At 35.3% G+C, this 22,763-nt stretch overlaps 2 protein-coding genes across 2 annotated transcripts; one reads left to right on the top strand and one right to left on the bottom strand.

The window, feature by feature from the left end:
* Positions 1-2,041: 2,041 nt before the first annotated feature.
* LOC145612165 (putative inositol transporter 2) lies at positions 2,042-9,424 on the bottom strand. Its single transcript, XM_081667540.1, has 6 exons — positions 9,277-9,424; positions 7,092-7,162; positions 4,672-5,007; positions 3,798-3,905; positions 3,121-3,714; positions 2,042-2,551 (listed from the first exon to the last, which is right to left on the bottom strand). Exons 1-6 carry the CDS (start codon positions 9,407-9,409, stop codon positions 2,066-2,068), a joined length of 1,728 nt encoding a protein of 575 aa, XP_081523666.1. The 5' UTR covers positions 9,410-9,424; the 3' UTR covers positions 2,042-2,065.
* Positions 9,425-12,703: 3,279 nt separating this feature from the next.
* LOC145610687 (uncharacterized) lies at positions 12,704-18,466 on the top strand. The gene is made up of 6 exons (XM_081665986.1): positions 12,704-13,067; positions 16,005-16,265; positions 16,442-16,536; positions 16,605-17,134; positions 17,228-17,309; positions 17,456-18,466. Exons 1-6 carry the CDS (start codon positions 12,704-12,706, stop codon positions 18,464-18,466), a joined length of 2,343 nt encoding a protein of 780 aa, XP_081522112.1.
* Positions 18,467-22,763: the final 4,297 nt, after the last annotated feature.

The following is a 22,763-nucleotide window of genomic DNA, read 5'->3' as shown; positions in this document are numbered from 1 at the left end:
GCTTGCTTTCAGGAAGAACTATTCTAATTGATCACCATTCACAAGGACCGAGTAAATGACTGTGATTATGCATTGTCTAATCCAATGGATCCACTTTTCCGGGATGAGCATTTTCTAAAGAATATTGATGACAAAGTCCCAGCTCACCTTGTCGTAAGCCTTATTTAGGTCTATCTTCATGACTCCTGCAAATTTTCCATCTTTCTTCTTTTTTCTTTTTATATGCTGAATCAACTTGTGTCCCATCAAAGCACTGTCCGTCATCAGTCTTCCCGAAACAAACGCATTTTGGAATTCTCCAATGACTTCCTTTAGAATTGGTTTTAATCTGTTGACTAGGCATTTCGAGATCACCTTGTAAATAGTGTTTCAAAGGCCTATTGGTATGAAGAGGTCCACCTTGTTAGCATTTGGCTTCTTCGGGATGAGACAGATAAATGTCTTGTTCCACTCTTTCAAAATATGCCCTCCGTTTAGAAAGCTCACCAATGCTAAGTAAATGTCCTCACCCATAGTTTTCCAACATTCACTACTAGAAAAAAGCTAATTTCCGACGGATTTGTTCCGACGGACACGAAATTCCGTCGTAAACTTTGGAATTTCCGACGGATTTTTATTCCGTCGTTTGTTTCCGACGGATTTTATCATTCCGTCGGAAATTTACGACGGAAAATAAATTTGTCGGTGTAAATACACTTTCCGACGGAAAGTTTCGTCGGAATATTAAATTTCCGACGGATTTTAATTCCGTCGGAAATTTCCGACAAAAAAATCCGTTGGAAAATTAATTTTCCGACGGAGTTAAAATCCGTCGGAACATATAATTATATATAAACCCGGCCTTTTAAAAACCCCTAGGGTTTTCTCCTCCCCCATTCATTTCACCAGCCTCTCTCTCTCTCTCTCTTCCGCTTTTCTGTTCCTCTCTCTCCTCCGCTTTTTCTCTTCCTCTCTCCTCCTCCACTTCTTCTCTTCCTCCATCTTCTTCTTCTTCTTTCTTCACTTTCCTCATTTTTCTTCTATTTCTTGGTGTTTTATGGTCAAAAATCGTAATTAATGGTTTATTTGGTGAAATTCGACCATGAAAAGTGTAAATCTATACTTTTCATGGTCGAATTTGGCCTATTTAAACCAAATTTCAAGGATTCGAAGCCAATTTAAGTAAATTAGGTATGTTTTTCGAGTCTTTAACTTTTTTTTTTTTTGGTTTTGTGGTGGCTTGTGTGGTGGCTTGGTGCCGTGGTGGTTTCGTTTTATGGGTTAGGTGGGTGGTCGAATCTGGTGGTTTGGTCGGATGTGGTGGGTTTTATGGGTTAGGTGGGTTGGTCGGTTTTATGGGTTAGGTGGATTGGTCGGATCTAGTGGTTTTGTCGGATGTGGTGGGTTTTATGGGTTAGGTGGGTTATTATAGTTAAATGGGTTAGGGTTAAATGGGTTAAGGTGGTGGTAGATCTGGGTTATTGGGTTAGGGTCCTGGTGGTGGGTGGTTTAGTTCGGGTTAGGTGGGTTAGGGTTGACTGGGTTAAGGTGGTGGTGGCGGCTTAGAGTTTGGCTTAGGGCTTGAAGGGTGGCAGTGGGGGTTGGACGTGGTGGTGTGGGGGTGGGGTGGGTTTTTTTTTTTTTTGGCTTGTGGGGTGGCAGTGGGGGTTGGACGTGGTGGTGGGTGGTGGTGTGGGGTGGGGTGGGGTGAGTTTTTTTTTTTATTTTTTTTGGTAGAAGTTTCCGACGGAAATTCCGTCGGAATTTTCCGACGTATTTGTTTTAGTATTAATATTTTGATATTAATATTTTGATCACATCTTTTCTGAAATTCTAAAGCAATGCTTCAGGATACAAATCCTTATAATCCAGGATACAAAGCATTGGAATTGTTAATACATCCAACTTGTTAATATCAACTACTATAAAACCACACAATTAGTTTCAAATGCTTGTTTGTCTTACAATTATTAAATAAAGGCAATTCCTAAACTTCATTCTCATGGATTATTTTATAATATTGATTAATAACTAAGCATGCATGTTTAGTCCCTATATTACAAGTTCATAACCAAACAATAATATATTAGGTTGTAATAGCGGATTCCGAACTCCATTTTGAACTCTTCTTGAACCAGTTAAGCTGCAAAGTTCTTTCATCAAGCATCTTCTCCACTTCTTCAATAGGCATCCCATTGGTTTCAGGAACAAACACAATGACAAAGAACAAGGCTATAACAGCGACAACTCCGAAAATAAAAAACGTCCAAGAAGTGCCAATTGCATCTGTAAGTGACAAGAAGGTTTGAGCAACTATAAGATTTGAGATCCAGTTGGAAGTGGCTGCAATCCCACCACACACTCCTCTGTATCTTAGAGGGTATATCTCCGAATTTACGACCCATGGCACGGTACCCATACCGGGTGAAAAGAAGATGATGTATAGAGATAACCCTATTAGAGCCATCCATCCGTTTTTGCTAGGGCACCCTCTTGAGTACCATTTTCGACCTTCGGCTTTACATATGTTTCCTACTGTGTTATTTGATTTTAAACAAGCTCCCGGAAATAGCTGCAACAATAATATCACAAGAAAAAAGTATTACAATATATACATACATAATTTTATTGTTAAAATTAAAATAATAGTGATAGGAGTATATATATCGACCCTATGCTTTCATGATATCAAGATCAAAAGTGAACAAAGGTCATGGGTTTAAATCTCATATTCTCATCCAACCCCTCACTTTTAAGTTGAATATTTCACCTTGAATATGAGAGGGCAGCTCATGTTGTATCGATCTATACTTCAATCCAAAGGAATTTCATGTGAGGGGGCGTGATAAAATATATAAATTGATCATGGGCTTCAGCTTAGCCTTAAATAGAGATAGTAAATTAAATTAATGTAGCTAATAATCTTACAATTAAGCAAATTCGCGGATTAACCACAACCTTGGTGGACATTGATATTCTCATGAAGGCCAAGTGATCTAGGTTCCATTGATTTTTTTTTTTTTTTTTTAATTTTTTTTTTTAACGTGTAACATAAATTTGGCCAAGAAATTTATTAACATACACTCACACAAAGCTTGAATAATATGCCATAAACAAGTGTATAAGTGCAAGAATTTGTACCTTATTAGAAGGCGACGAACAAAATCCACAAGTTTGTTTCTTCAAGCATAAAGTACAATCCCAACGAGCATTCGTACCAGCAACAGCATAATCATCACAGGTAAGTCCATGAAATCGGTTTGTCTCAATCAAGCTAACAGGCGGAGAATGAGTAGTCGTTTCATGAAAAACAGCAGCTAAAATCGCAAGAGACACAATTACACCAGAAATACTGAAAATCAGTAGCTTCTTTCGTCCAGTCTTATCTGTAAAATATATACTTGCAATTGAACCCGCGGCATTAAGGCCTGCAGTAACTAGAGAAAGAAGAAGAGCCGTCTGATTCGATGCATAACCAGCTAATTGCACGATTGTTGGGCTGTAATACATGACAGTATTTATGCCTATGAATTGCTGAAATACTTGTAAACCAACACCAGCATATAAACCTCTTCTTATTGCTCGAGTTTTGACAAGTTCTATGCATTGAACTTTTTCACCTGCATTTTCTGTTAATTCTTTGTCTACTGACTCTTTTAAGGCTGTGATTTCTTCTTCAACGTCGTCTTCAGGGTAAATCTTTCTTATTATTTTCTTGGCTGTTTCTTCTTTCCCCTGGTTTATGGTTTAGGAATATGTAATGAGTTATGAGTGATTGATTTGATGTTGAAATTACGACTAGAGGGGGAGTTTAGTACCTTACGATATAGCCAACGAGGTGACTCTGGGAGAAGTAGCATTAGAATGAATTGGAAGAGTGCAGGAATTCCAGCAATTCCAAGCATCCATCTCCACGTTCCTGGTACCTAGACATACCAACATTATATAATGTTATTAATATATAATAATAATAATAATACATTTTTACCTTGAATTGTGACAAATGAATGAATGGTTGAATACATGCATTATGTATGAAAACTATGCTTATGGTTGCATGTATACTACCTCTGTGTTTTAGAGTTAGACTCATGTATTGGAGACTTGGAGGCGCATGTAGTTTAAGAAAAGAATGGGTGTAAAAACAATTAAAAAGAAAGTGTGTAAAGAGATATGGAAGACTATAACGAAAAGGTGTACGAGAGAGTGAGAAAAAGTGTAAATATTGTATGGAGAATGAGATAAGAGGTACTCCTTCCGGTTTTAAATACTTGCTCCATTTCTATCTTTTGCACTATTCATATATCTTAATTTGACTAATGCTTGTGATTTATATATAAGAAAAAATATAGTCTTGAGGGTAATTGTTGGAATAGTCTTTATGAATAGATTATTAATTTTTAATTGTTAGAATGCAAAGGAAAATGATTTTGACACATCAAAAATTGCTTTTGGCACATTTTTATTTAAGAAGAGTGTAAAAAGCTGTGCTCTCACAATGAGTGTGCCAAAATCAATAGATGGTTATGAAATAAGTAGAGGTTCGAAGTATTATGGCTAAGAAATTGTGCCAATTGTTTTGCAAGTCTTTGTACTACTAACACGATTTATACTCTATAGTATGTAACTTCAAGCATCCTAGAATGTAACTGAAGTTGGTTTCAATGTATCAATCTAAGAATTCATGCATACCTTAGTAAATGCCAAGTTTACTAAGTAGGACAAAAATTGTCCTCCAGTGATGAGGAAACCATTTAGACTAACAAGTGCACCACGTATATTTGTTGGTGAAGTTTCAGAAATATATAATGGGCATGTCATGGAAGCCATTCCAACACCTAGCCCAACAAAAACTCGTCCGACGATTAGGGCAGCAGGGTTAGGTGCTGAAGCCATAAGTACTGATCCAACAAAGAACAAGAAATCCGCACATAAAATTGCAAATTTCCTTCCCATACGATCACTCAGCCATCCTCCCACTGCAGCACCGACGATTGCCCCGGCTAGTGCCATGCTTACAATACTTTCCTGCATTTATATGTGTTTTAACATTAGTATATTGATAAACCAGTCCACATTTCCAGGCCATATATGCAAAGGGGTGAGAACATTAAACCCATGTTAAGGAAACTACATAACACTACCAAGTACCAATAGATCACATACTTTCCATAGGTGTTACAAGTAATGTGCTTTATAAGTCTCATTTAGTTTCATGTTAATAAGAACTTTCGATAATTATCATGACACAAATTATATGATATCAACTTTTTATACGTACTTTTGATTTCCAATAATAGAGTATAACATATGTGGTCAATGTTGTGAACCAAGTGTTTTAATTAATCTGGTCTATTACGGTTTTTTATATAATGATCCAAATATCCAATGATCCATATAGAATATGACTAAATTTAAACACTGGAACAATTCCAAAAATTTTAAATCCAACATTCCAACCCAAACAAATTAATCAAACTCATTTTATCCAATCTGTCTTTTCAAAACTACCGTATTTATAGTACTTCGTAATAGAAAGAGATCAAGCATGAAGATAATTCTCCACTAAACACCATTGAATGAACATTATTAATGTTTGTGGGATTTTCACACCATGTTATAGAATTAGGATATAAGTAGCTAGTTGAAACAGTAAAATAGAATTACATGGTCATTGTGTTACAAGATAATGAGCTGAATGAATGGACCTAAGAAAGGAATGAACGTGATTGTACTATGGAATTATTACACAATCGAAAGCCTTTACACCGAGCATTGCAGGTGGATTGATTTTAGCCTCAGACGTTAATTGAAACAAACAAACAAACAAACAAAAGGGTCCTTCTCTTTCAGTCAAGAATAACCACGTTGCAAGCCATGATTGTTGTGACGGCAAATATTGTGAAATGCACTTGAAACCCCTTATCCCCACTTTTGGTTTTCGTTTCATTTGTTTGGTTTTATAATAAGTAAATATTGAGAGTAAGGGATAGCTCAAGTGGTTTGAGTTTCCCGCCTGATTCCAAGAGATTATGGGATCGATTATCACCCCGGCCCGCTCTTGTGGCTCTCTAAGCACCAAAAATAATAAGTAAATATATTTTTTTTTAATTTCATTAATTTATTTATTAATTTTTATTTTTATTTCTCTTTTTATTTTTGTGCTCACGAGGGGTAAAACCACTAAAAAACAAAGTATGCTATAACCCCTAACGGACAAAATAACCCCTAACTGAGCAAGTAATCTCTCTCCCACAGTATGATCAACCACATATGAAACAATCATTTAATTTCTTCTATTCCATATTCACATTTGTATTTCCATTATTAACATATGTTGATACACCATAAAAATTAACTATTAATCAATGTGGACTCGAGTGTCTAGTCACCCAACACCTTTAAATGACATGCACCCATAGATAGGTACATGCACACTTCACATGTACGTGAGTTGGGTGTTCATTTTTATAGATTACGCCTACAAATAGGCTACAATCATGCTTTACATGCAGACAAGGACATTATCTTTGGTGTTCATATATTCACCGTATTAAATTGTCACCTTTTTGCTAAGGGATCACTTTTAGTTTCACCTAAAAAAAATACTAAAAACAAAACAAAGTAAATTTGGTGATAGATACAAAATCAATCTCCTAACAAATAAAACTTACTTTTGACATGGTATCAAATACATTCGAAGTCAATTTTATCTACCTCTTGTAAAATATTAGTTACGCGTGCACCGTATATAAAAGGTCTCACATAACATTCACATTTCAAGATCAAATAAATATTCATATCAAGTTGCGTTGCTGAATTTATAAAAATAAACTTGACACTCTAATCTTCAAATTTTTTTTTTGAAAGACACTCTAATCTTCATTTTAATTAAGCTTTGAGTTAAGTTGCTTGTTTTTTAGCAGATGTGAAATAATTACTTCGTATAAGCTAATCATTTCATAAGATTTTTTTTTTTTTTTACAAAAAAAGAATAACTTCTATTGTATGTGATACAATTGTGATTTGTGAGGAAACAAGTGTCACAAAAATTAACGAAACATAAAAATAGAAAATGTCGCATAATAAGGATCCCTTATTAATTTAGTTACCTGTAAAACAGTATCCCTGTCCACGGACTTGAAATCATCCCTAATGTAAAGAAGGGCCCCAGATATAACTCCTGTCAATTGAAATAATTCAATTTCAATTATAATTCCAAAACAATAGTTAGAGAAATAATTATTTTGACATCATAGAATAAAGTAGGCAGTATCTATGATAGTTACATTTCCGGTAAATTCTTTAGTTTTGTAATTCAACTTAATAATGCTTGTCCTTTCTTTTTTTGATACATAACTTTAATGTTGTTTTCGAATAATTCTCTCTTTTGTCTTATAAAGAATTAAGAAGCTAAATGTAATTTTAAATTACTGAAGAAATCTACACTTACAAAATTAAAAGCAATTAATATAGAGTTTCTCTAGTTCTTAATGAAAAGTTTAAAGTGATGGTTGAATCTTGATTTGTTTGTATACTCTTTTATGCCTCCTTACATTAGAGTTCATTGAGTTAGAAATGTGGATACAATATGAGCTCTATCATACATTGCATAACGCTTAATATATTCCACCTAGAAAGGAGAGGGTGGATGTTATAAAAACTTCTTGTGACCTTTGGTCATGTTAACGTTGTCTCTAATACCATGTTAAAGAATAAACTTAATCAAAAGTTATAATAGTTGAAACCCAAAATTGGTCTATATAATTATCATTTATGCTACATTTTTTCTTAAACATGTAACATGTATAACATGTGAAATCCTAAAATCACTTATGCAAATCCTGAAGCTTGAGACTAATATTACATTTATAAGTCTTTCATGTTAACTATATTTATTTGATGTACTTTTTTACAACACATAAATATAGCTAAGCTGGGTCAATTTTGTGGTTTAGGAATATAAAATGACTGAAAAACCTAATTAGTCATCCTTAAAATGATTAACAGTAAACTTGATTTGTTGGTCAAACTTCTAAAATTGATTTTTCTTTTTTAAAAATTCATTTTTATTTGGAAATTAATTTTAAAATGATTTTCAAAAAAAAAATTAACAATAAAATATGGCCAGCTCATATTTTCACATTATAATATGTACATAATTAGCCTTCTAATATCTACAATGCAAATATAATATTTGAAAATTTTGATCTAACATAAATTAAATACTTTTAAGAAACATTAATATAATAATAAAAATTACATAAATGAAAATAAAACTTGATAAATAAAAAATTGTTGATAATACTATTTTATACCAGCAATAAAGTAATCTAAATAATTATTTGGAGAAAATTAAGTCAATTATAATCTACATAATCATTAAAAATGATAGTCATATTTTAAACAACTACCATAGAATTTTCAACTGAGGTACAAAAATGCAAGCAGTTTGGCAAGGAATTAGCCTTTGTGGAGCAAAGATAAGCGAGCTTTATTTACTATTGAGTATTGACTGTTTTTTGTACGTTGCAAGGAACAACCGATATAACGCCCCACGTCATACCGTACTTGGCCATATTTGACTTATTCATATGAAATACATTTTCGAAAATTTCTTACTATTGTTTCTAGCACCATCCTTTGAGACACACCTTCACAAGAAGTTTGATTAGAAATGCATGGAAGATATAGTTTCTAACATGAATATTTTGACAATTACCACCTTCTGTTATGTCCATTTTAGCAATTACCACCTTCTATTTTTTTATTTGAAAATTACCACCTTCTATTTTCAAAAACATCAAAAATTACCACCTTCTTGCCCCCCAACTACCACGTGACGTCATTTTGGGCCCATTCTTTCATTTTTCTCCCCATTTCCCTCACATTTCTCATTCATATTTGGATTCTCATCTCCCCTTTCACTTTTTTTTACCCCAAACCACCAATAATTGTTCGTCAATTTTGATTTGGAGGAGTGAATTGAAGTGTTTTTGTTTGTTTGGGGGAAAAAAGTGAGAGGGGGATGAGAAACGAGTTAAGAATGAGAAATGTGAAGGAAATAGGGAGGAAAGGGAAAGAATGAGCCCAAAATGACATCATGTGGTAGTTGGGAGTCAAGAAGGTGGTAACTTTTGATATTTTTGAAAATAGAAGGTGGTAATTTTCAAAATAAAAAATAGAAGGTGGTAATTGTTAAAATGGACATAACAGAAGGTGGTAATTGTCAAAATTTCCTAATAATTTCGAGACTAATATAGCTTAGAGTACAATATGATTTGCTAAGATATATACCTGTATCATAGCCAAAGAGGAGGCCTCCAATACCGGCCGAGAAAGCTAAACGAAGAACATAAGGATTTTCCCACGCTAAGGCAATACACTGCCTGAAAGCCGATGCATCTGCTTTTGGTATACCCCCTTCCATTTTTCTCTTCGTTTAGAAATTATTTCTTCGAATGATATTGATATATTTTGGTCACAAGCTAGGTATAAGAAGAAGAAAAAAGATGGATATAAAGGGAAAAGCATATGTTATGTAGGAGTTTCTATCAAATTTGTCGTTTGCTTCCTTAGTTGTGGGAATACATGTGTTACGTTGTAATGTTGTAAAAATTTAAGTGATGATATTAATACTTCAGAAAACTTCTATTTCCGTTACTTTATCTTTTTGACTGCATAATGAGTTATGACCACAAGTTTATGGTAGTGGGTGTTAGGCTCAACACTTGCGAATCTGATCCTTACATAATAAATCACTCTTGGCTAATGATGAGTTAATGAGTAAATAGTAAAAATTAGATTAATATAAAGGAATAATTGGATATTTGGGACAACGAACTCTGGGCAGCCGTCTTCCCGACACAAACTCGGTAATTAATTACTTTTTACCACCAATTGGTCAGGTTGGGCTTGGAAGTAAGAATTGCTTACCCTAACACGTTTTATTTTAATCCACTTGATACAATACATTCCTAGCCCAAACATTCATTCAAACCCTTTTCCTAACCCAAAATTCATAAACAACGAATGGCCCAATTTTCCTTTTCGTGATCACAGTCCAAAATTAAGCAAATCTTATTTTTGTGGCCCATAACTTTGTTTAATTCTCATTTGGTTGAATAGCTTTTGAATAAGCTTTCCAACTATATATTATAAGCCTAATTCTGATTCAAAATGAATGAAATATGAGGAAAACACTGAAACTTGACCCAAAACACTAAAACAGTTGTATTCAAACGGCAATATCTTAATATCTTAAAAAAGATATATATATATATATTTTGACCTATTTGTAATTGGGTTGGAAAGTAGACTTCAAGATATTTTCAATGATATGTTATTTATATACGTTCTTCCAAGTTACGGATCCAAAATTTTACATATATATATATATATATATTGTGCAGCGCCGTGCCACGGCTCCTCTCCCGTCACCTAGTCTATGAATACCTAGATTTTTCCTAGGTTTTCGGACATCAATCTTCCACAACTACATTCTATTCCACTCTTTTAATACTCCTAATCGTATTCCTTCAAGCAATTTGAAGTTCCTTTCATTTGCAAAAATTAGAGTTCTATGTACTCTAAATCTAGGCGTGAAAGGTTGAATTTATGAGAGTTTAATTAATCTGAACTTTATATTATTTTAGTTTAATTCTTTCAATTTAATTTATATTTTCATTTAATTTACTAACGAATTATTGATGATAGATAGATGTAGCAACTTAAACGAACATGGGAAATGTAAGCAATTAATTTATTAATTGCTTATTGTTATTATTATTTTCTGTTACCATGATGAGATCATTTTGAATACTTTGACGCTTATAATTAATATTGCCTCAGTTTTTTAGTTGACACTGCTATTTAACTTTTACACTATTCACAAACTACACTTTAAATACTCCCTCCATGTTTTAATAAGTGTTACAGTTTGACCGGCACATAGTTATATGCAAATTAATTGACTTAAATAAAATAAGAGGTAAGTGAGGTAATTGAATTATTAAAAAACATATAAAAGAAAGATAGTGGGGTTAATAAAATTTATTGAAAAGTAATGAATGTGAGAGGAAAGGATATAATAAATAAAGTAGTAGTGGGTTTAGGTAGGGACCATGAGAAGAGAGAAATATAATATTTAAATGTAGTTTTATTAATTTGGAGCTAATTGATTTTGTTTATATAATTAAAAATATTACTTTTCACAATAAGAATCAAGCTAGAAGAGACCAATACAGAAAAAATTGTCTCCTTGACTCCATTTTGTACCATCATCCTCGATCCTCCAGCTGTAATAATTCATGACTATATGGCCTGGAGTTAGCAATCACCTGAATTGTGAATGGAGTGTAAGCTTCATGGATTATAATTCTAGGTTGTCTTGAACCCTTTCGTAGAATCAATTAATGGTTTACAAGTTCCTTAAAACTTGATCACGTCTCCGTACAAATACCTTGTTCCTGCTCCCTATCATATTTGTCAATTCCAATTTCCTATAATTGCCGAATAAATTCACTTATGCTTAGTATATTTGAGCAACAAAATGACAAATTAAAGTTTTGTAATTTTGAGGTTGTTTATTCAATTAGTATTTGAAATCAAATTAGATCAATTCGTCTATAGTCAATTCATCTATGGTTTATAAGGCTTTTTTTTTTTTTTTTTTTTTTTTTTTTTTTTAAGTCGGAATAATAATAATTCAACCACAATTTCAGATTAATACAAGTGGCTAACTACCTACGATAATCTTTTTTGAGTGATTAGGTGAAATGTTATCGTAGGGTTAGTATTAATGTTGTTTAGATATTAATGTATAGCTTCATAATGGACACAACAAATGTGGATGCTAGAAATATAAGAGGCGTCATACAGTCCGAACAAAGAAAATGTGATAATGTAATTAGGAAGATCAATTATGCAAATGGATGGACATCAAACTAATAATAGAATTCTAATTTGCATCAAAAAAATACTACTAATAGAACTCTAATTTGGTAGCCAATTTAACGCACACACTAAGCATCACGTGCATAAAAGACTAGTTTTACATATAATCACACTAATATCTAGCAGTAGTAAGAAATTTGAACATAAATGACAAAATGATGGCTTATTTAGAGGTCCACGAAGCTATGAATATATATATAATGTGGATGTCATAAACATTAGGCAACAAAGTCTTATAAGTTTGAGCGTTATGAATTCAATCTAATATATGAAATCAAACTAGATCTATTTATCTATACATCTAATGTGACACTTAAAAATTAAATAAACTAAATAAAAACTTTATATGAATCTCAATTCTTTACAATAATATTTTTTATTTTTCTTGTAAGTTGGAATAAGAAATGTTCAACCATAAATCAGATTAATACAAGTGGCTAACTACCAACAATTAATTCTTAAATTAATGACATTCTCGCAAATTAAGGATAAACCACGCATTATATGCTTTAGTAGTTGCTCATTAGATGAAACACCAAAAATAAAGTATATTGAAAAACCGTACATATAATTTTATTAAGATTCCATGTTAAAATTATTAGAATGGTCAACAAATTATTGCAAGCACGATCACAAAACTCACAAATTATCTTTCACAAAATACATTAAATAATTAGCTTAATTAGATCCATATTCATACATCTATCTTAACATGAACCAAAAATTAATATGATCAAAAGAATGTCATCATTAATAATAATACATAACTATGGACGACACAAATCAAAGTGCAAGCTACACAAGCTTGAGAGATATAATATATGATCCTTCCACTCCGCCATTCCTCGATTACTTCGAACCAGGAAGCAATTATCTAAGTACATCGAATATCAACCTCTCAATTCGAAACCATTTGGTTAAGCATGCAGCTTCTGCGTATCTACAATCAGCTATGATCATGCCAAGTCGAGATGAAAGTTGGCTCGTTCGGGGTTGGAATCGGGTATGGATTATGAATTCGGGTATGCAATCTTATTGGAGTGATTGTGTCACAGATCCATTTCGTGAATGTTGCTTGCCAATTTTTCAGTTTTTGGATAATATGTTTGGTGATTTGGTTGATATTTGGCAAGGTAGATTTGTGGTTAACTGATACATTGTTTTCTTTTTTTTCTTGGAAATCTAGTTTTGAAATGCTGTTTACATATCAATTTATTACAGTATGCATATATTTATTATAGCACAATCTTAAAATTTCAAGTGTTTTTTTTATACCTCGTTTATGCTCCATTTTTATGATTTATCATCAAAGCTTATTTCATATTTTGATTTAAAGGTTAAAAAAAATACTAGTTAAAGTACTTACTATCATTTGATCTGATGTTTAGGTAGGAAATCAACCTAGTTTTCTATTATTTATGAGTATAGGTAGGGGCACATCAATATAAATTGAGAAATCAATAAAAAGCAAACGCGTTAGGTATATGCAATGATCATCCCAAAATCTACTGTCACGGCTTGAAGAATAAATTGCAATTCTATCAATTTACCACGTATTGTTTGTGTGTATGAGCAAAAATTTTATGGAGTTGAAGAATAAATTACAACTAAAGCAATTAAATTCGTGGGTTTTTTTTTAATTTTTTTTTTATTATTATTTTTTTGACAATAAGAACTTCATAAATAAAGGGAAAATTACAACCTAAGAGATCTAAAGTAAGAAACTATACTAAATACCAGAAAGTAAAGTACAAGAAACATTAAAAACCAATTACTATCTTGGACAAAACACATGAAAACAAAAACATAAAACTTGGTTGTGTGCGCTTGATAGAGCCCCTGGGTGTTGGATGGAAGTGAAGCCCCTGGGTGTTGGATGGAATCCACGAACGAAACCATAAAAACCTATCAAAACAAACTATACTTGTGCATTGTATTGTCATCAACCCATAACATCTAAAGGTTGCATAGTTATAGGAGAAAGTGCAGAAGCTAGGGCATAAAGCTTGAAATAAGACCCTTGTACACTTATAGAGCTTGACAAAGGAAGGAAGTAGTAAAACGAAAATCCTTGGCCTGATTGACAAAAGCTTATGAGCAAGACTAAATGCTAACAATTTGAGAAATCCCTATGACCCAAAGATGGAATAGTCAAGAGGGATTATGGGCTCAATACAACAGTTTCAGTCACAATTCCATGTGACTCAGTACTCGGCCCATTCGAAAGGGTGTGGTTGGTCACTCCTATTCAAGTGGGATGAGATGCAACTTCACTAGAGCGCTATGAACCCCAAACATTGTGTTCGGGGAGCCTCTTTCAGATAGAAACTTTTGAAAGCAATGAATTCTTGACTGATCCTTTTCTAACCGACACTAGGAATTACTGTTCTAGACTAATTCCATGAAGACACTCCTACACTCAATCATGGACCAAAACACATAGAGCTTCATTCGACCACAAACGACTACTACCCCCCCACCTGAAGACACACTGCAATATGAACTCTCTAACTTTGCACAGTGAACTAGGCACACCCTAAAACCTACAAAACCAATCCTATAGAGGAAAACATAACCGAACCTTAAACCCACATAAGGTTGAATTACCCCCCTGAAAAAGACACCAAAATACAAGCACCTCCCTAGTCTTAGTAACATGATCCATAAACACTTTCTCTCTCTAAATTGAGAGCTTATCTCTCTAGAATTCTAGAGCCTTATCCCCAACCGCTTCCACTGTCTTCCACCATCTTCCACCTTCATCAATCTTCTTAACACAATTTTAATCATCAATCAAAAAAAAAAAAAAGGAAAACAAATGAAAAAGGGAAGGGGCAGCAGAACAAAAACAGAGGAGTACGTAAAGTTCAATTTCAATTTTCTTAGTTCAATAGTTTGATACTTATTACTTGATAACCACCTTTACCTTCAATTTCCTTGTTCTTTGCGGTTTTCCTACTTAATACAAGTAGTAAATAGTCCACTATTTTTGTTGTTCCCCTGTTTCGATTAAGATGACGGTAAGTCAAATTTTTGCTCATCATCTGGTAGTAGGTAAATTCATAGATTACAGGAATTTCTCGGAGACTCGAATCCAAAAGTGGATTTCGAACCAGTGGATTAAATATGGGAAAATTACTGTTCAGAAATTCGACAATATTTTCCTTTTCTTTTCCTTTGTGAGGATGTTCGTGATAAAGATGCTATGCTACAATAAGGCTCGGCCGCGTACCAAGCGGCTCTCTTGATCTTTACACCTTGGACACCGGGTAAGTCAATCAGAGATATAAAATTTGACGAGGCTGATATTTGGGTTCATCTCGATGAGGTACCTGTGAACTTATGCGAGAATATTGTCGTTAATCCAATGCTTGCTCTGCCTGGGAAAATTTTGTGTGTCGATGAACCCCTTCCAGGATCAATTAGATGCTTGGTTAGAGTAAAACTCCACATTCATGTTTTGGAACCGTTATTATCCGGATTTTACTTGGACGGTGGACAATCTGAGTTTAAATGGATTAATTTTAAATACGAGAATGTGTTTATTTTGTGCTCTAATTGTAATAGAGTTGGCCATAAGCAGAATACATGTCCTATGAATCATTATAGCTCTGCTCCTTTGATTGTTGATAAGAATGGCCCGGTTAAATCTGATACCTTGCTTCCCCATAATCTCTCAACTGTGAATATTGACCTGAAGAAAACAGAGAAATTTAGAACTACCGCAGTGAATCTAAAGAGCTTTTTCATAAACTCCGACCGACCCCAACCCCAGAACTTTCAACCCAACAAAAGACCCCGTGAGTTTACTACTCATTTTTCCTCACCTTTGAAAAAAAAGAAATAAGTAGCAACCCACATAAACCTTGTTCCAAATAAATTATGCCAAACACCATCCCAACCCAATATCTCAGCCCCCAAAGAACCTTTACACGCTTCAGTAAACAACGAACATTGCCGTGACACCTATCCACCATCACCTTCCAATACTACTACCCAATCTGCTCAATCTCCTCAACCCTCGAGGTTAAACCCTCGTAAAAGACCAAATTTCTATGTCTCTTCGTCAGGTTCATTACGAAAGGGGCCTAAAAGCACTTCACCATTAGAAAGGATGAATTCAGTTTGTCATAAGAAGACACCGCCCTCGGGTTCTACTGAGATTTTAATACTATGCTCTGAGGAGAATGGAGCAGAGGTTGCTGCTGCTAGGTGTTTCTCATGTCTCTCTGTTAAGAAACGTAAAGGAATTGGTACCTTTTCTCCAACTCAGATGTGTCATTCTGACTCTTTCTCTGAGGGCTCAGCGGCCGCCCGTTTAAGGCCACCAGGTGATAGATGAAGCTTGTGGCTTGGAACTGTAGGGGTTTGGTTCAGGCGGACTCCCCTAAACTTCCTTATATTGCATCCTTAGTCCGCTCTTATGCTATTGATATTGTATTCTTAGCTGAAATCATGGTATCTGTACATTCGGTAATTCATAAGTTATCTTCCCTGTGAGGTTCAGGTTTTGTGGGTATTGATTCGGTAGGTCTTAGTGGTGGGCTATGTGTGTTATGGTTTGCCCCAGTTGTGTTTGAACCTCTTTTAGTTTCTCCGCATGTAATATGTTGTTGAGTTGTGGAGAATTTGGTAATAAAACATGTCCTTTTCTGTATGGAGCGCCTCAGGTTTCTGATCGTATGACTGTGTGGTCGGAAATATCAGATATTTTAGCTTCTTATCCAAATGTAGTGATAGTTGGCGATTTTAACCAGGTTGAATATTTATCGGATAAGGTGGGAGGTAATCTGGATATTCCTGGCCGTCATGATTTTATACAATGGAAAATGGACAAAGGGTTACTTGATATTCCGTTTTCTGGACCGTCTTTTACTTGGACTAATGGGAGAACAGTTATGGACCCCACTTTTGAGAGATTAGATAAAGCATTGGCTACTTCCCATTGGCTTCAGGATTGGCCGGCTACCTCAGTTCATCACCAGCCTTTTTTGTTTTCTGATCATGCGGCTATTATTTTGTGTGACTCTGTGCCTTCTGGTAGTTATAAAAGGCCTTATAGAATTGAAAATTGGTGCCTACACTCTGAGGAAGTTATTGCTACTATGGTTCGGACTATTTTTGCCGAGCTTATCCCGAGGTCTCTTATGTTTTCTTTATCAAAAAGGCTATGTATTCTTCGTCATCGTCTACTTGCTTGGTGTGTTTCGCATAAAAAGGCGTAGGGCATTGATTGGAAAGCTCTGGTTGCGGATGTTGCTAATGCTTCTTTTAATCTTGATTCTCGGAATAGTCGTTGTTTGCTTAGCACTTTTAGGAGGGAGAAGATTGAAGAGGCTCAGGCAGCCTATCTTTATTGGAGACTACGAGCAAAAGTGATGTGGGATGCGTTTGGTGATTAGCATACTCGGTTGCTTTTTTCTGCAGTTCAGGCTCGACGTCGGAAGAACACTATTCTTGGTCTTAGGACAACGACGACTCTTGGGTTTCAAGTGTCAGGGACATTCGTTTCGTGGTTCAGGATTTTTACAGGTCACTGTATAGTACAAATTCAGATCGGCTTTCAGTTTCTCAATTCCCTTGGGATTCTCTTCACCTCCCTTCTTTGTCTGACAGACATCGTCAGTCCTTACTAGCTCCCTTTTCGGCTGATGATATTAGGCAGGCGATGTTCAGTATTGCTGATGTTAAGTCTCCAAGTCCTGATGGTTTTACTTCAGCCTTTTTCAAGACCTATTGGACTGAGGTGGGTGATCATGTTGTGAATGCTATTCAGTTCTTTTTTGCTCATGGCTATTTACTTAAGGACTGGAATCGGACGTTCTTAGTTTTGCTTCCTAAAGTAGATCACCCTGAACTTGTTTCTCAATTTAGACCGATAGGTCTCTGTAATGTCATTTATAAATGCATAGCTAAATGTCTTGCTCATTGTCTGTGTTGGATTCTACCAGACATAGTTTCAGACTTTCAGAATGCCTTTGTGCCTGGTAGGTTGATGTCTGATAATTGCCTGATGGTGCATGAGATCCTTTCTTTTATAAATGCTTCCAAAGCTAGGAAACATTTTTACGCAGCCTTGAAGCTAGACTTGAACAAAGCTTATGACAGAGTTGAATGGGACTTTCTAAGTCGAGTACTTCATGTTTTTGGGTTTCCTCCCTACTGGATTTATCTGATTATGCAATGTGTTTCTACGGTCTCTTATCAGTTGCTAGTTAATGGTTCTCCCACAAAGGGTTTTCGTCCTCAGCGTGGTTTGCGTCAGGGAGATCCTCTATCTCCATACCTGTTTGTTTTGTGCATGGAGGTTCTTTCAGCAATGCTTCGCAAGGCGGAATCTGAAGGCCTTTTTCAGGGTATTAAAATAGCGAGGGGGGCTCCAGCCATTTCACATTTGTTCTTTGCCGATGACTCCTTACTATTTTTCCAGGTCTCTCCTCCAGCGTGTGAACAGGTGTTGAATGTGCTTTCTGCATTCTGTGATATTTCAGGTCAAATGCTTAATTTGCAGAAGTCGTTTTGTCAAGTTTAGTCCTAATACTCCAGAGGACTATTGAGCTTATCTGTCTGGTTGTTTGAAAATGCGGTCTGAATCTAGATTGGGTTATTATTTGGGGCTTCCTGTTGATTTGGGTCGTAGTAAATGCTTTGAGTTTTGGTTCCTCTTAGACAAGGTGGCCAAACGCTTACAGGTCTTTGCAGCTCTACAGCTTTCGCCGGCGGCGAAGCTTGTTATTATTAACTCAGTGCTCATTACCTCCTTTAATCACATTTTGTCTGTTTTCAAAATTCCTGATTCTATATGTTCTAGAATGGATAATCTGTTAGCCAGGTTTTGGTGGAAGTCCTCTTCTTCTAATCGAGGATTAGCTCTTCATTCTTCGTCGTTTCTCCATCTTCCGAAGGGTTTAGGAGGATTGGGAATTCGCAGCATTGCCCCGTTTAATTCTTCCCTGTTGGCTAAGCAGAGTTGGCAGCTTATTCAGTGCCCTCAGTTGTTGGTTTCCCGGCTTTTGTTTGCGATATTTCCGGCTCTTCGTTCTTTAGATTCGTTCTCAATTTCTCGTCCCTCTTGGGGTTGTAGGAGTCTTATGTCGGGATTTTCCGTGTTGTCAAAGGGTTTGTGTTGGAAGGTTGGTTCAGGTTCTCGTGTTCGTATTTTGGAGGATTCTTGGGTTCCGGGGGGACCAGTTCATTTTAAGGATCTTTCGACTGAGTCGGTTCGACCGACTCTAGTGTCTTCTTTACTTGATCTGCGTTCTTGCGCGTGGGATGCTTCTATCATTCATGGTCTGTTTGATTCTAGCTTTGTTGCTAGAATTCTTTCGTTGGATCGGCCATTGCAGCTGATGGATGATTTTGTTTACTGGAAATTCACTAGGGATGGTGTTTTTTCAACAAAATCTGCGTATGCACTTCTTTGTGAGCCAAGGGTCTTGTCTAGTAGTTTGTCTCAAATTTCTCCAGCATGGTGGAGGAAGTTTTGGGCTTTACCAATTCATCCTAAGTGGAAAATCTTTGGTTGGAAATTGTTGCGTGACGCTCTTCCTTTAGCGACTATTCTCCATGCGTGAGCTCTCCCGATTGATCCCGTTCGTGCTTTTTATCATGTGGATGCGGAATCTGTGTCTCATACATTCAGAGATTGTCCTATTATCCGCAGTGTTTGGCTGTCTGGAGTGTTGGGCATTCAATGGGATCTTATGTAGTTTCCTTTGTTTGTTGTTTGGTTCTCGTGTACAATTTCTTTTTTTCGTCATTGAGGGACTGGAAGGGTATTGCCTCGTTATTTGCTATTCTCTGGGCGATTTGGATTTCTCGTAATCATCTGAGGTTTAGGAAAGTTGTTTGGTCGCCTGGGACTATTGTTGGTCTGGCGTCAGAGTGGTTACTTCGTGCTATGCAGGCTCAAAATTGGAAGAGGTCTTCGCAATCGTCTTGTTTGGTTCGTTTGGAGGATAAGCAGGACATGTGGCATTGTCTACGAGGGTTACCTAATATCTCTCCAACTGTTTGTTTGATCATAGATGGGGCCTGGGATTGTTCTACATATAGGGCTGGTGCAGGCTGAATAGTTCGTGAGATTCATTCTTCTAAGGTTCTAGGGGGTGGATGTCGGGCTTTTATGGCATGTTCAGCGTTGCAGTCGGAGCTTCAAGCTTGTGTTTGGGGTTTGGAGTTTGCTATCCGTAGAGGCTTCTTAAAAATCCGGATTTATACAGATTGTGCTGCCCTCCTTGCTCTTTGTCATCCTTCTGGGTCAATAGAAATTTCGGTTTGGTGGCTCATTCAGGAGTTGCGGGCTTTGGTTCAATCCCTTTTGGTTTGTCAGGTTCAAAAGGTTCCTCGTTTGTGGGTTACTCCGGCTCACTGGTTAGCTGGTTGTGCCCAGCGTCGTCAGTTGTTGTACCTTTTGTTTTAGCTTTCCGTTGATAGATGTTGTATTTGTTTGTTTTTCCCTTTTATTTGATAGCTCTTTTGTCAAAAAAAAAAAAACATGATCCATAAACACTTTTATTGGCCCTTGTAAACACCTAGGAGAAGACCAATGAAACAGAATAGACAACCCACCCAAGCTAAGACAACCAAATAGTCTAAGACAACCAACCACCCCAAACAAAGGCACTCCAATATGAAAAAGCCTAATTACCAAACTTATTAAGGGCAAACAAATACAAAAATTAACTTATAGAACGAGGCAGCAAGACCATAGCAAAATAAGAACAAAACCAAGTGAAAAAAGGCCAAGCCGTCTAAAACAGGATATGGTTAACGAAGGGGACGACTAAAAGAACAGCAGACACAAACCCCGACCCTATAGGCACCGATTGAAGGGCTCTAGAGAGCGGTGACAGGGGAGCCGTGGGGCGACGAAGCTGAATTCTCGAAAGCCTCGGTTCTAGAAAACCGACCTCACTTAACCAAAACAAAAACCCTAACCCCAACTGAGAGTAGCCCGTTGGAAGTAGATCGCCAAAGATTGCTTCACCAAACTTGACCCAAAGCAAATACCCTCCGTTTAATTAAACTACCTTGAAGATAAACTAAACTACCTAAAAGCTGCTCGCCGGAAACCTAAGTTGTTCAGGCTATCGGCGGCAGAAAGGGAATAATAATATTGGGGGTTTTGGTTTATTTAGAGAAAAAGGGTTAACATTGTATTTAACTTTGTGTCGTTTGTGTAAAAAAAAAAAAAGATAATACGTATTAATGACTTTATGTTTAGATTTTTTTTTTTTTTTTTTGGTAGAAACTTAATGTGTGGATGATGGGAGAAGTTTCGAACCATAGGCCCTATATATTTTAAAACAAATAACAGGATAATAAATTGTGTGTATAAGAGTTAAATAGGTAATAAATACTATTTTTAAATGGAGTAATGGTAGATTGTTGTGAAATAGAGAGAACGAAAGAGAAATTGAGGAAAAAATCGGTCAGTATATTTCTATTCCATTGACGGGGTATATATATACACTATATAATTAGGGTTGCTTGGATAAGAATATAAACTCTAGATCTATCTAGAATATTCTATAATGATAGAAGGAAATGGGCATCCACACAATATTCCATAACACTACCTCTTGGATGTCCATTATCGAAGATTGTGGCTCGTTAAAACCTTACTACGAAATACCCTGTGGGATAAAAACATAGTCAAGGAAAAAGAGTACATCATTCTTCGTAATACGCTTGTAATGTTGCCTCATTAAAAACCTTACCAGGAAAACCCAATGTGGGACAAAACCATGGTTAAGGAAAAAAGAGTGCAACACGTATTTTTTCCCCTTGATGAAAACATAACGTATTAACGTGAAATCTTCTAGTGCAGTAAATCTGACGCGATATGGCTGGGTAGCTTCTTCCATGTAGCAGAACACCATTTCTTGATGATCTATCCTTTCAAATTGAACTTGAATCTTCAAATCATCAGATGGACTTATTGAGGCGTCTTCATTTCTTCATACTTGTGAAAATAATACAAGTGTTTACCACTATTTCATTCGATAGTTATGTTTCGAATTATCATAACAATTAGATGTATGCTTTAAACAGGAGGTCATATATATTATAAAATGATGATTAATAATTGATTTATTCAAACATAATTTCATGGCAACACTTGATATCATCATATATATTTAATTTTCCAATATCATACATAAATTAAGAAATTCTAATTACATATTTTGCTCATGGCTCTTCTGGACCATAAGAATATTATTCTCACAATGATATTTCAACTTTATTCTTTAATTAGACATTTCATGTTTTTATATGAGAGTTCGCCAATGAATATAAAGACTTGTTGAATCTCACATACTCAAACTTCAGGTTGAGATATCGATGATGTAGTCACATTGACTTTTCATGAATTTGATAATAATTGCAATATTCAAGATATAATATATGTTGGGCTGGGGATTTAAATACGTCGTATATAAGTTTTTCAGTAACTCTTCTTACATGAATCATAACAAACTATTATCAAAATGACGTCATTAATAATTTCATCACTAGTGTAAGCCCATTGGAATATAAATATTTCTTTGTAATTTCCAATCAATGTTGTGCATAGTTATATACGCCTTACTATGTATTGCTTAGACATTCACACATACCACAATCATTATATAGAAACTAGATAGTGCATGCATTATGAGATATAAGAATCATGATAAGATATGGAACAAAATATACAATGAGTAATGTATCTAACAACTTCCTAAACATGCAATACGCAATCCATTAACCTATGACTGGATATAAGACTCAAATTAATGCAAGATACTGTATAGTGTGGATTTAAAAATCCATATTTCAGTGGA

Source organism: Chenopodium album, chromosome 24, assembly GCF_948465745.1.
Source record: "Chenopodium album chromosome 24, dcCheAlbu1.1, whole genome shotgun sequence".
Classification (NCBI taxonomy): Eukaryota; Viridiplantae; Streptophyta; class Magnoliopsida; order Caryophyllales; family Amaranthaceae; genus Chenopodium; species Chenopodium album.
Note: the sequence above shows the minus strand (reverse complement) of the source record. Positions and strands in the feature narration are given on the sequence as shown.

Excerpts from the sequence above, each read along its gene's own strand:
- LOC145612165 (XM_081667540.1), bottom strand. The coding sequence starts at position 9,409 with ATGGAAGGGGGTATACCAAAAGCAGATGCATCGGCTTTCAGGCAGTGT. Across the intron at positions 5,008-7,091 it reads ACAGGGATACTGTTTTACAG|GAAAGTATTGTAAGCATGGC; the intron begins GTAACTAAATTA and ends ATATAAATGCAG. Across the intron at positions 2,552-3,120 it reads GTTCGTCGCCTTCTAATAAG|CTATTTCCGGGAGCTTGTTT; the intron begins GTACAAATTCTT and ends TTATTGTTGCAG.
- LOC145610687 (XM_081665986.1), top strand. The coding sequence starts at position 12,704 with ATGGACGACACAAATCAAAGTGCAAGCTACACAAGCTTGAGAGATATA. Across the intron at positions 13,068-16,004 it reads TTTGGTTGATATTTGGCAAG|GTTCATTACGAAAGGGGCCT; the intron begins GTAGATTTGTGG and ends TCTCTTCGTCAG. Across the intron at positions 17,310-17,455 it reads ATTGGAGACTACGAGCAAAA|GATTTTTACAGGTCACTGTA; the intron begins GTGATGTGGGAT and ends TTCGTGGTTCAG.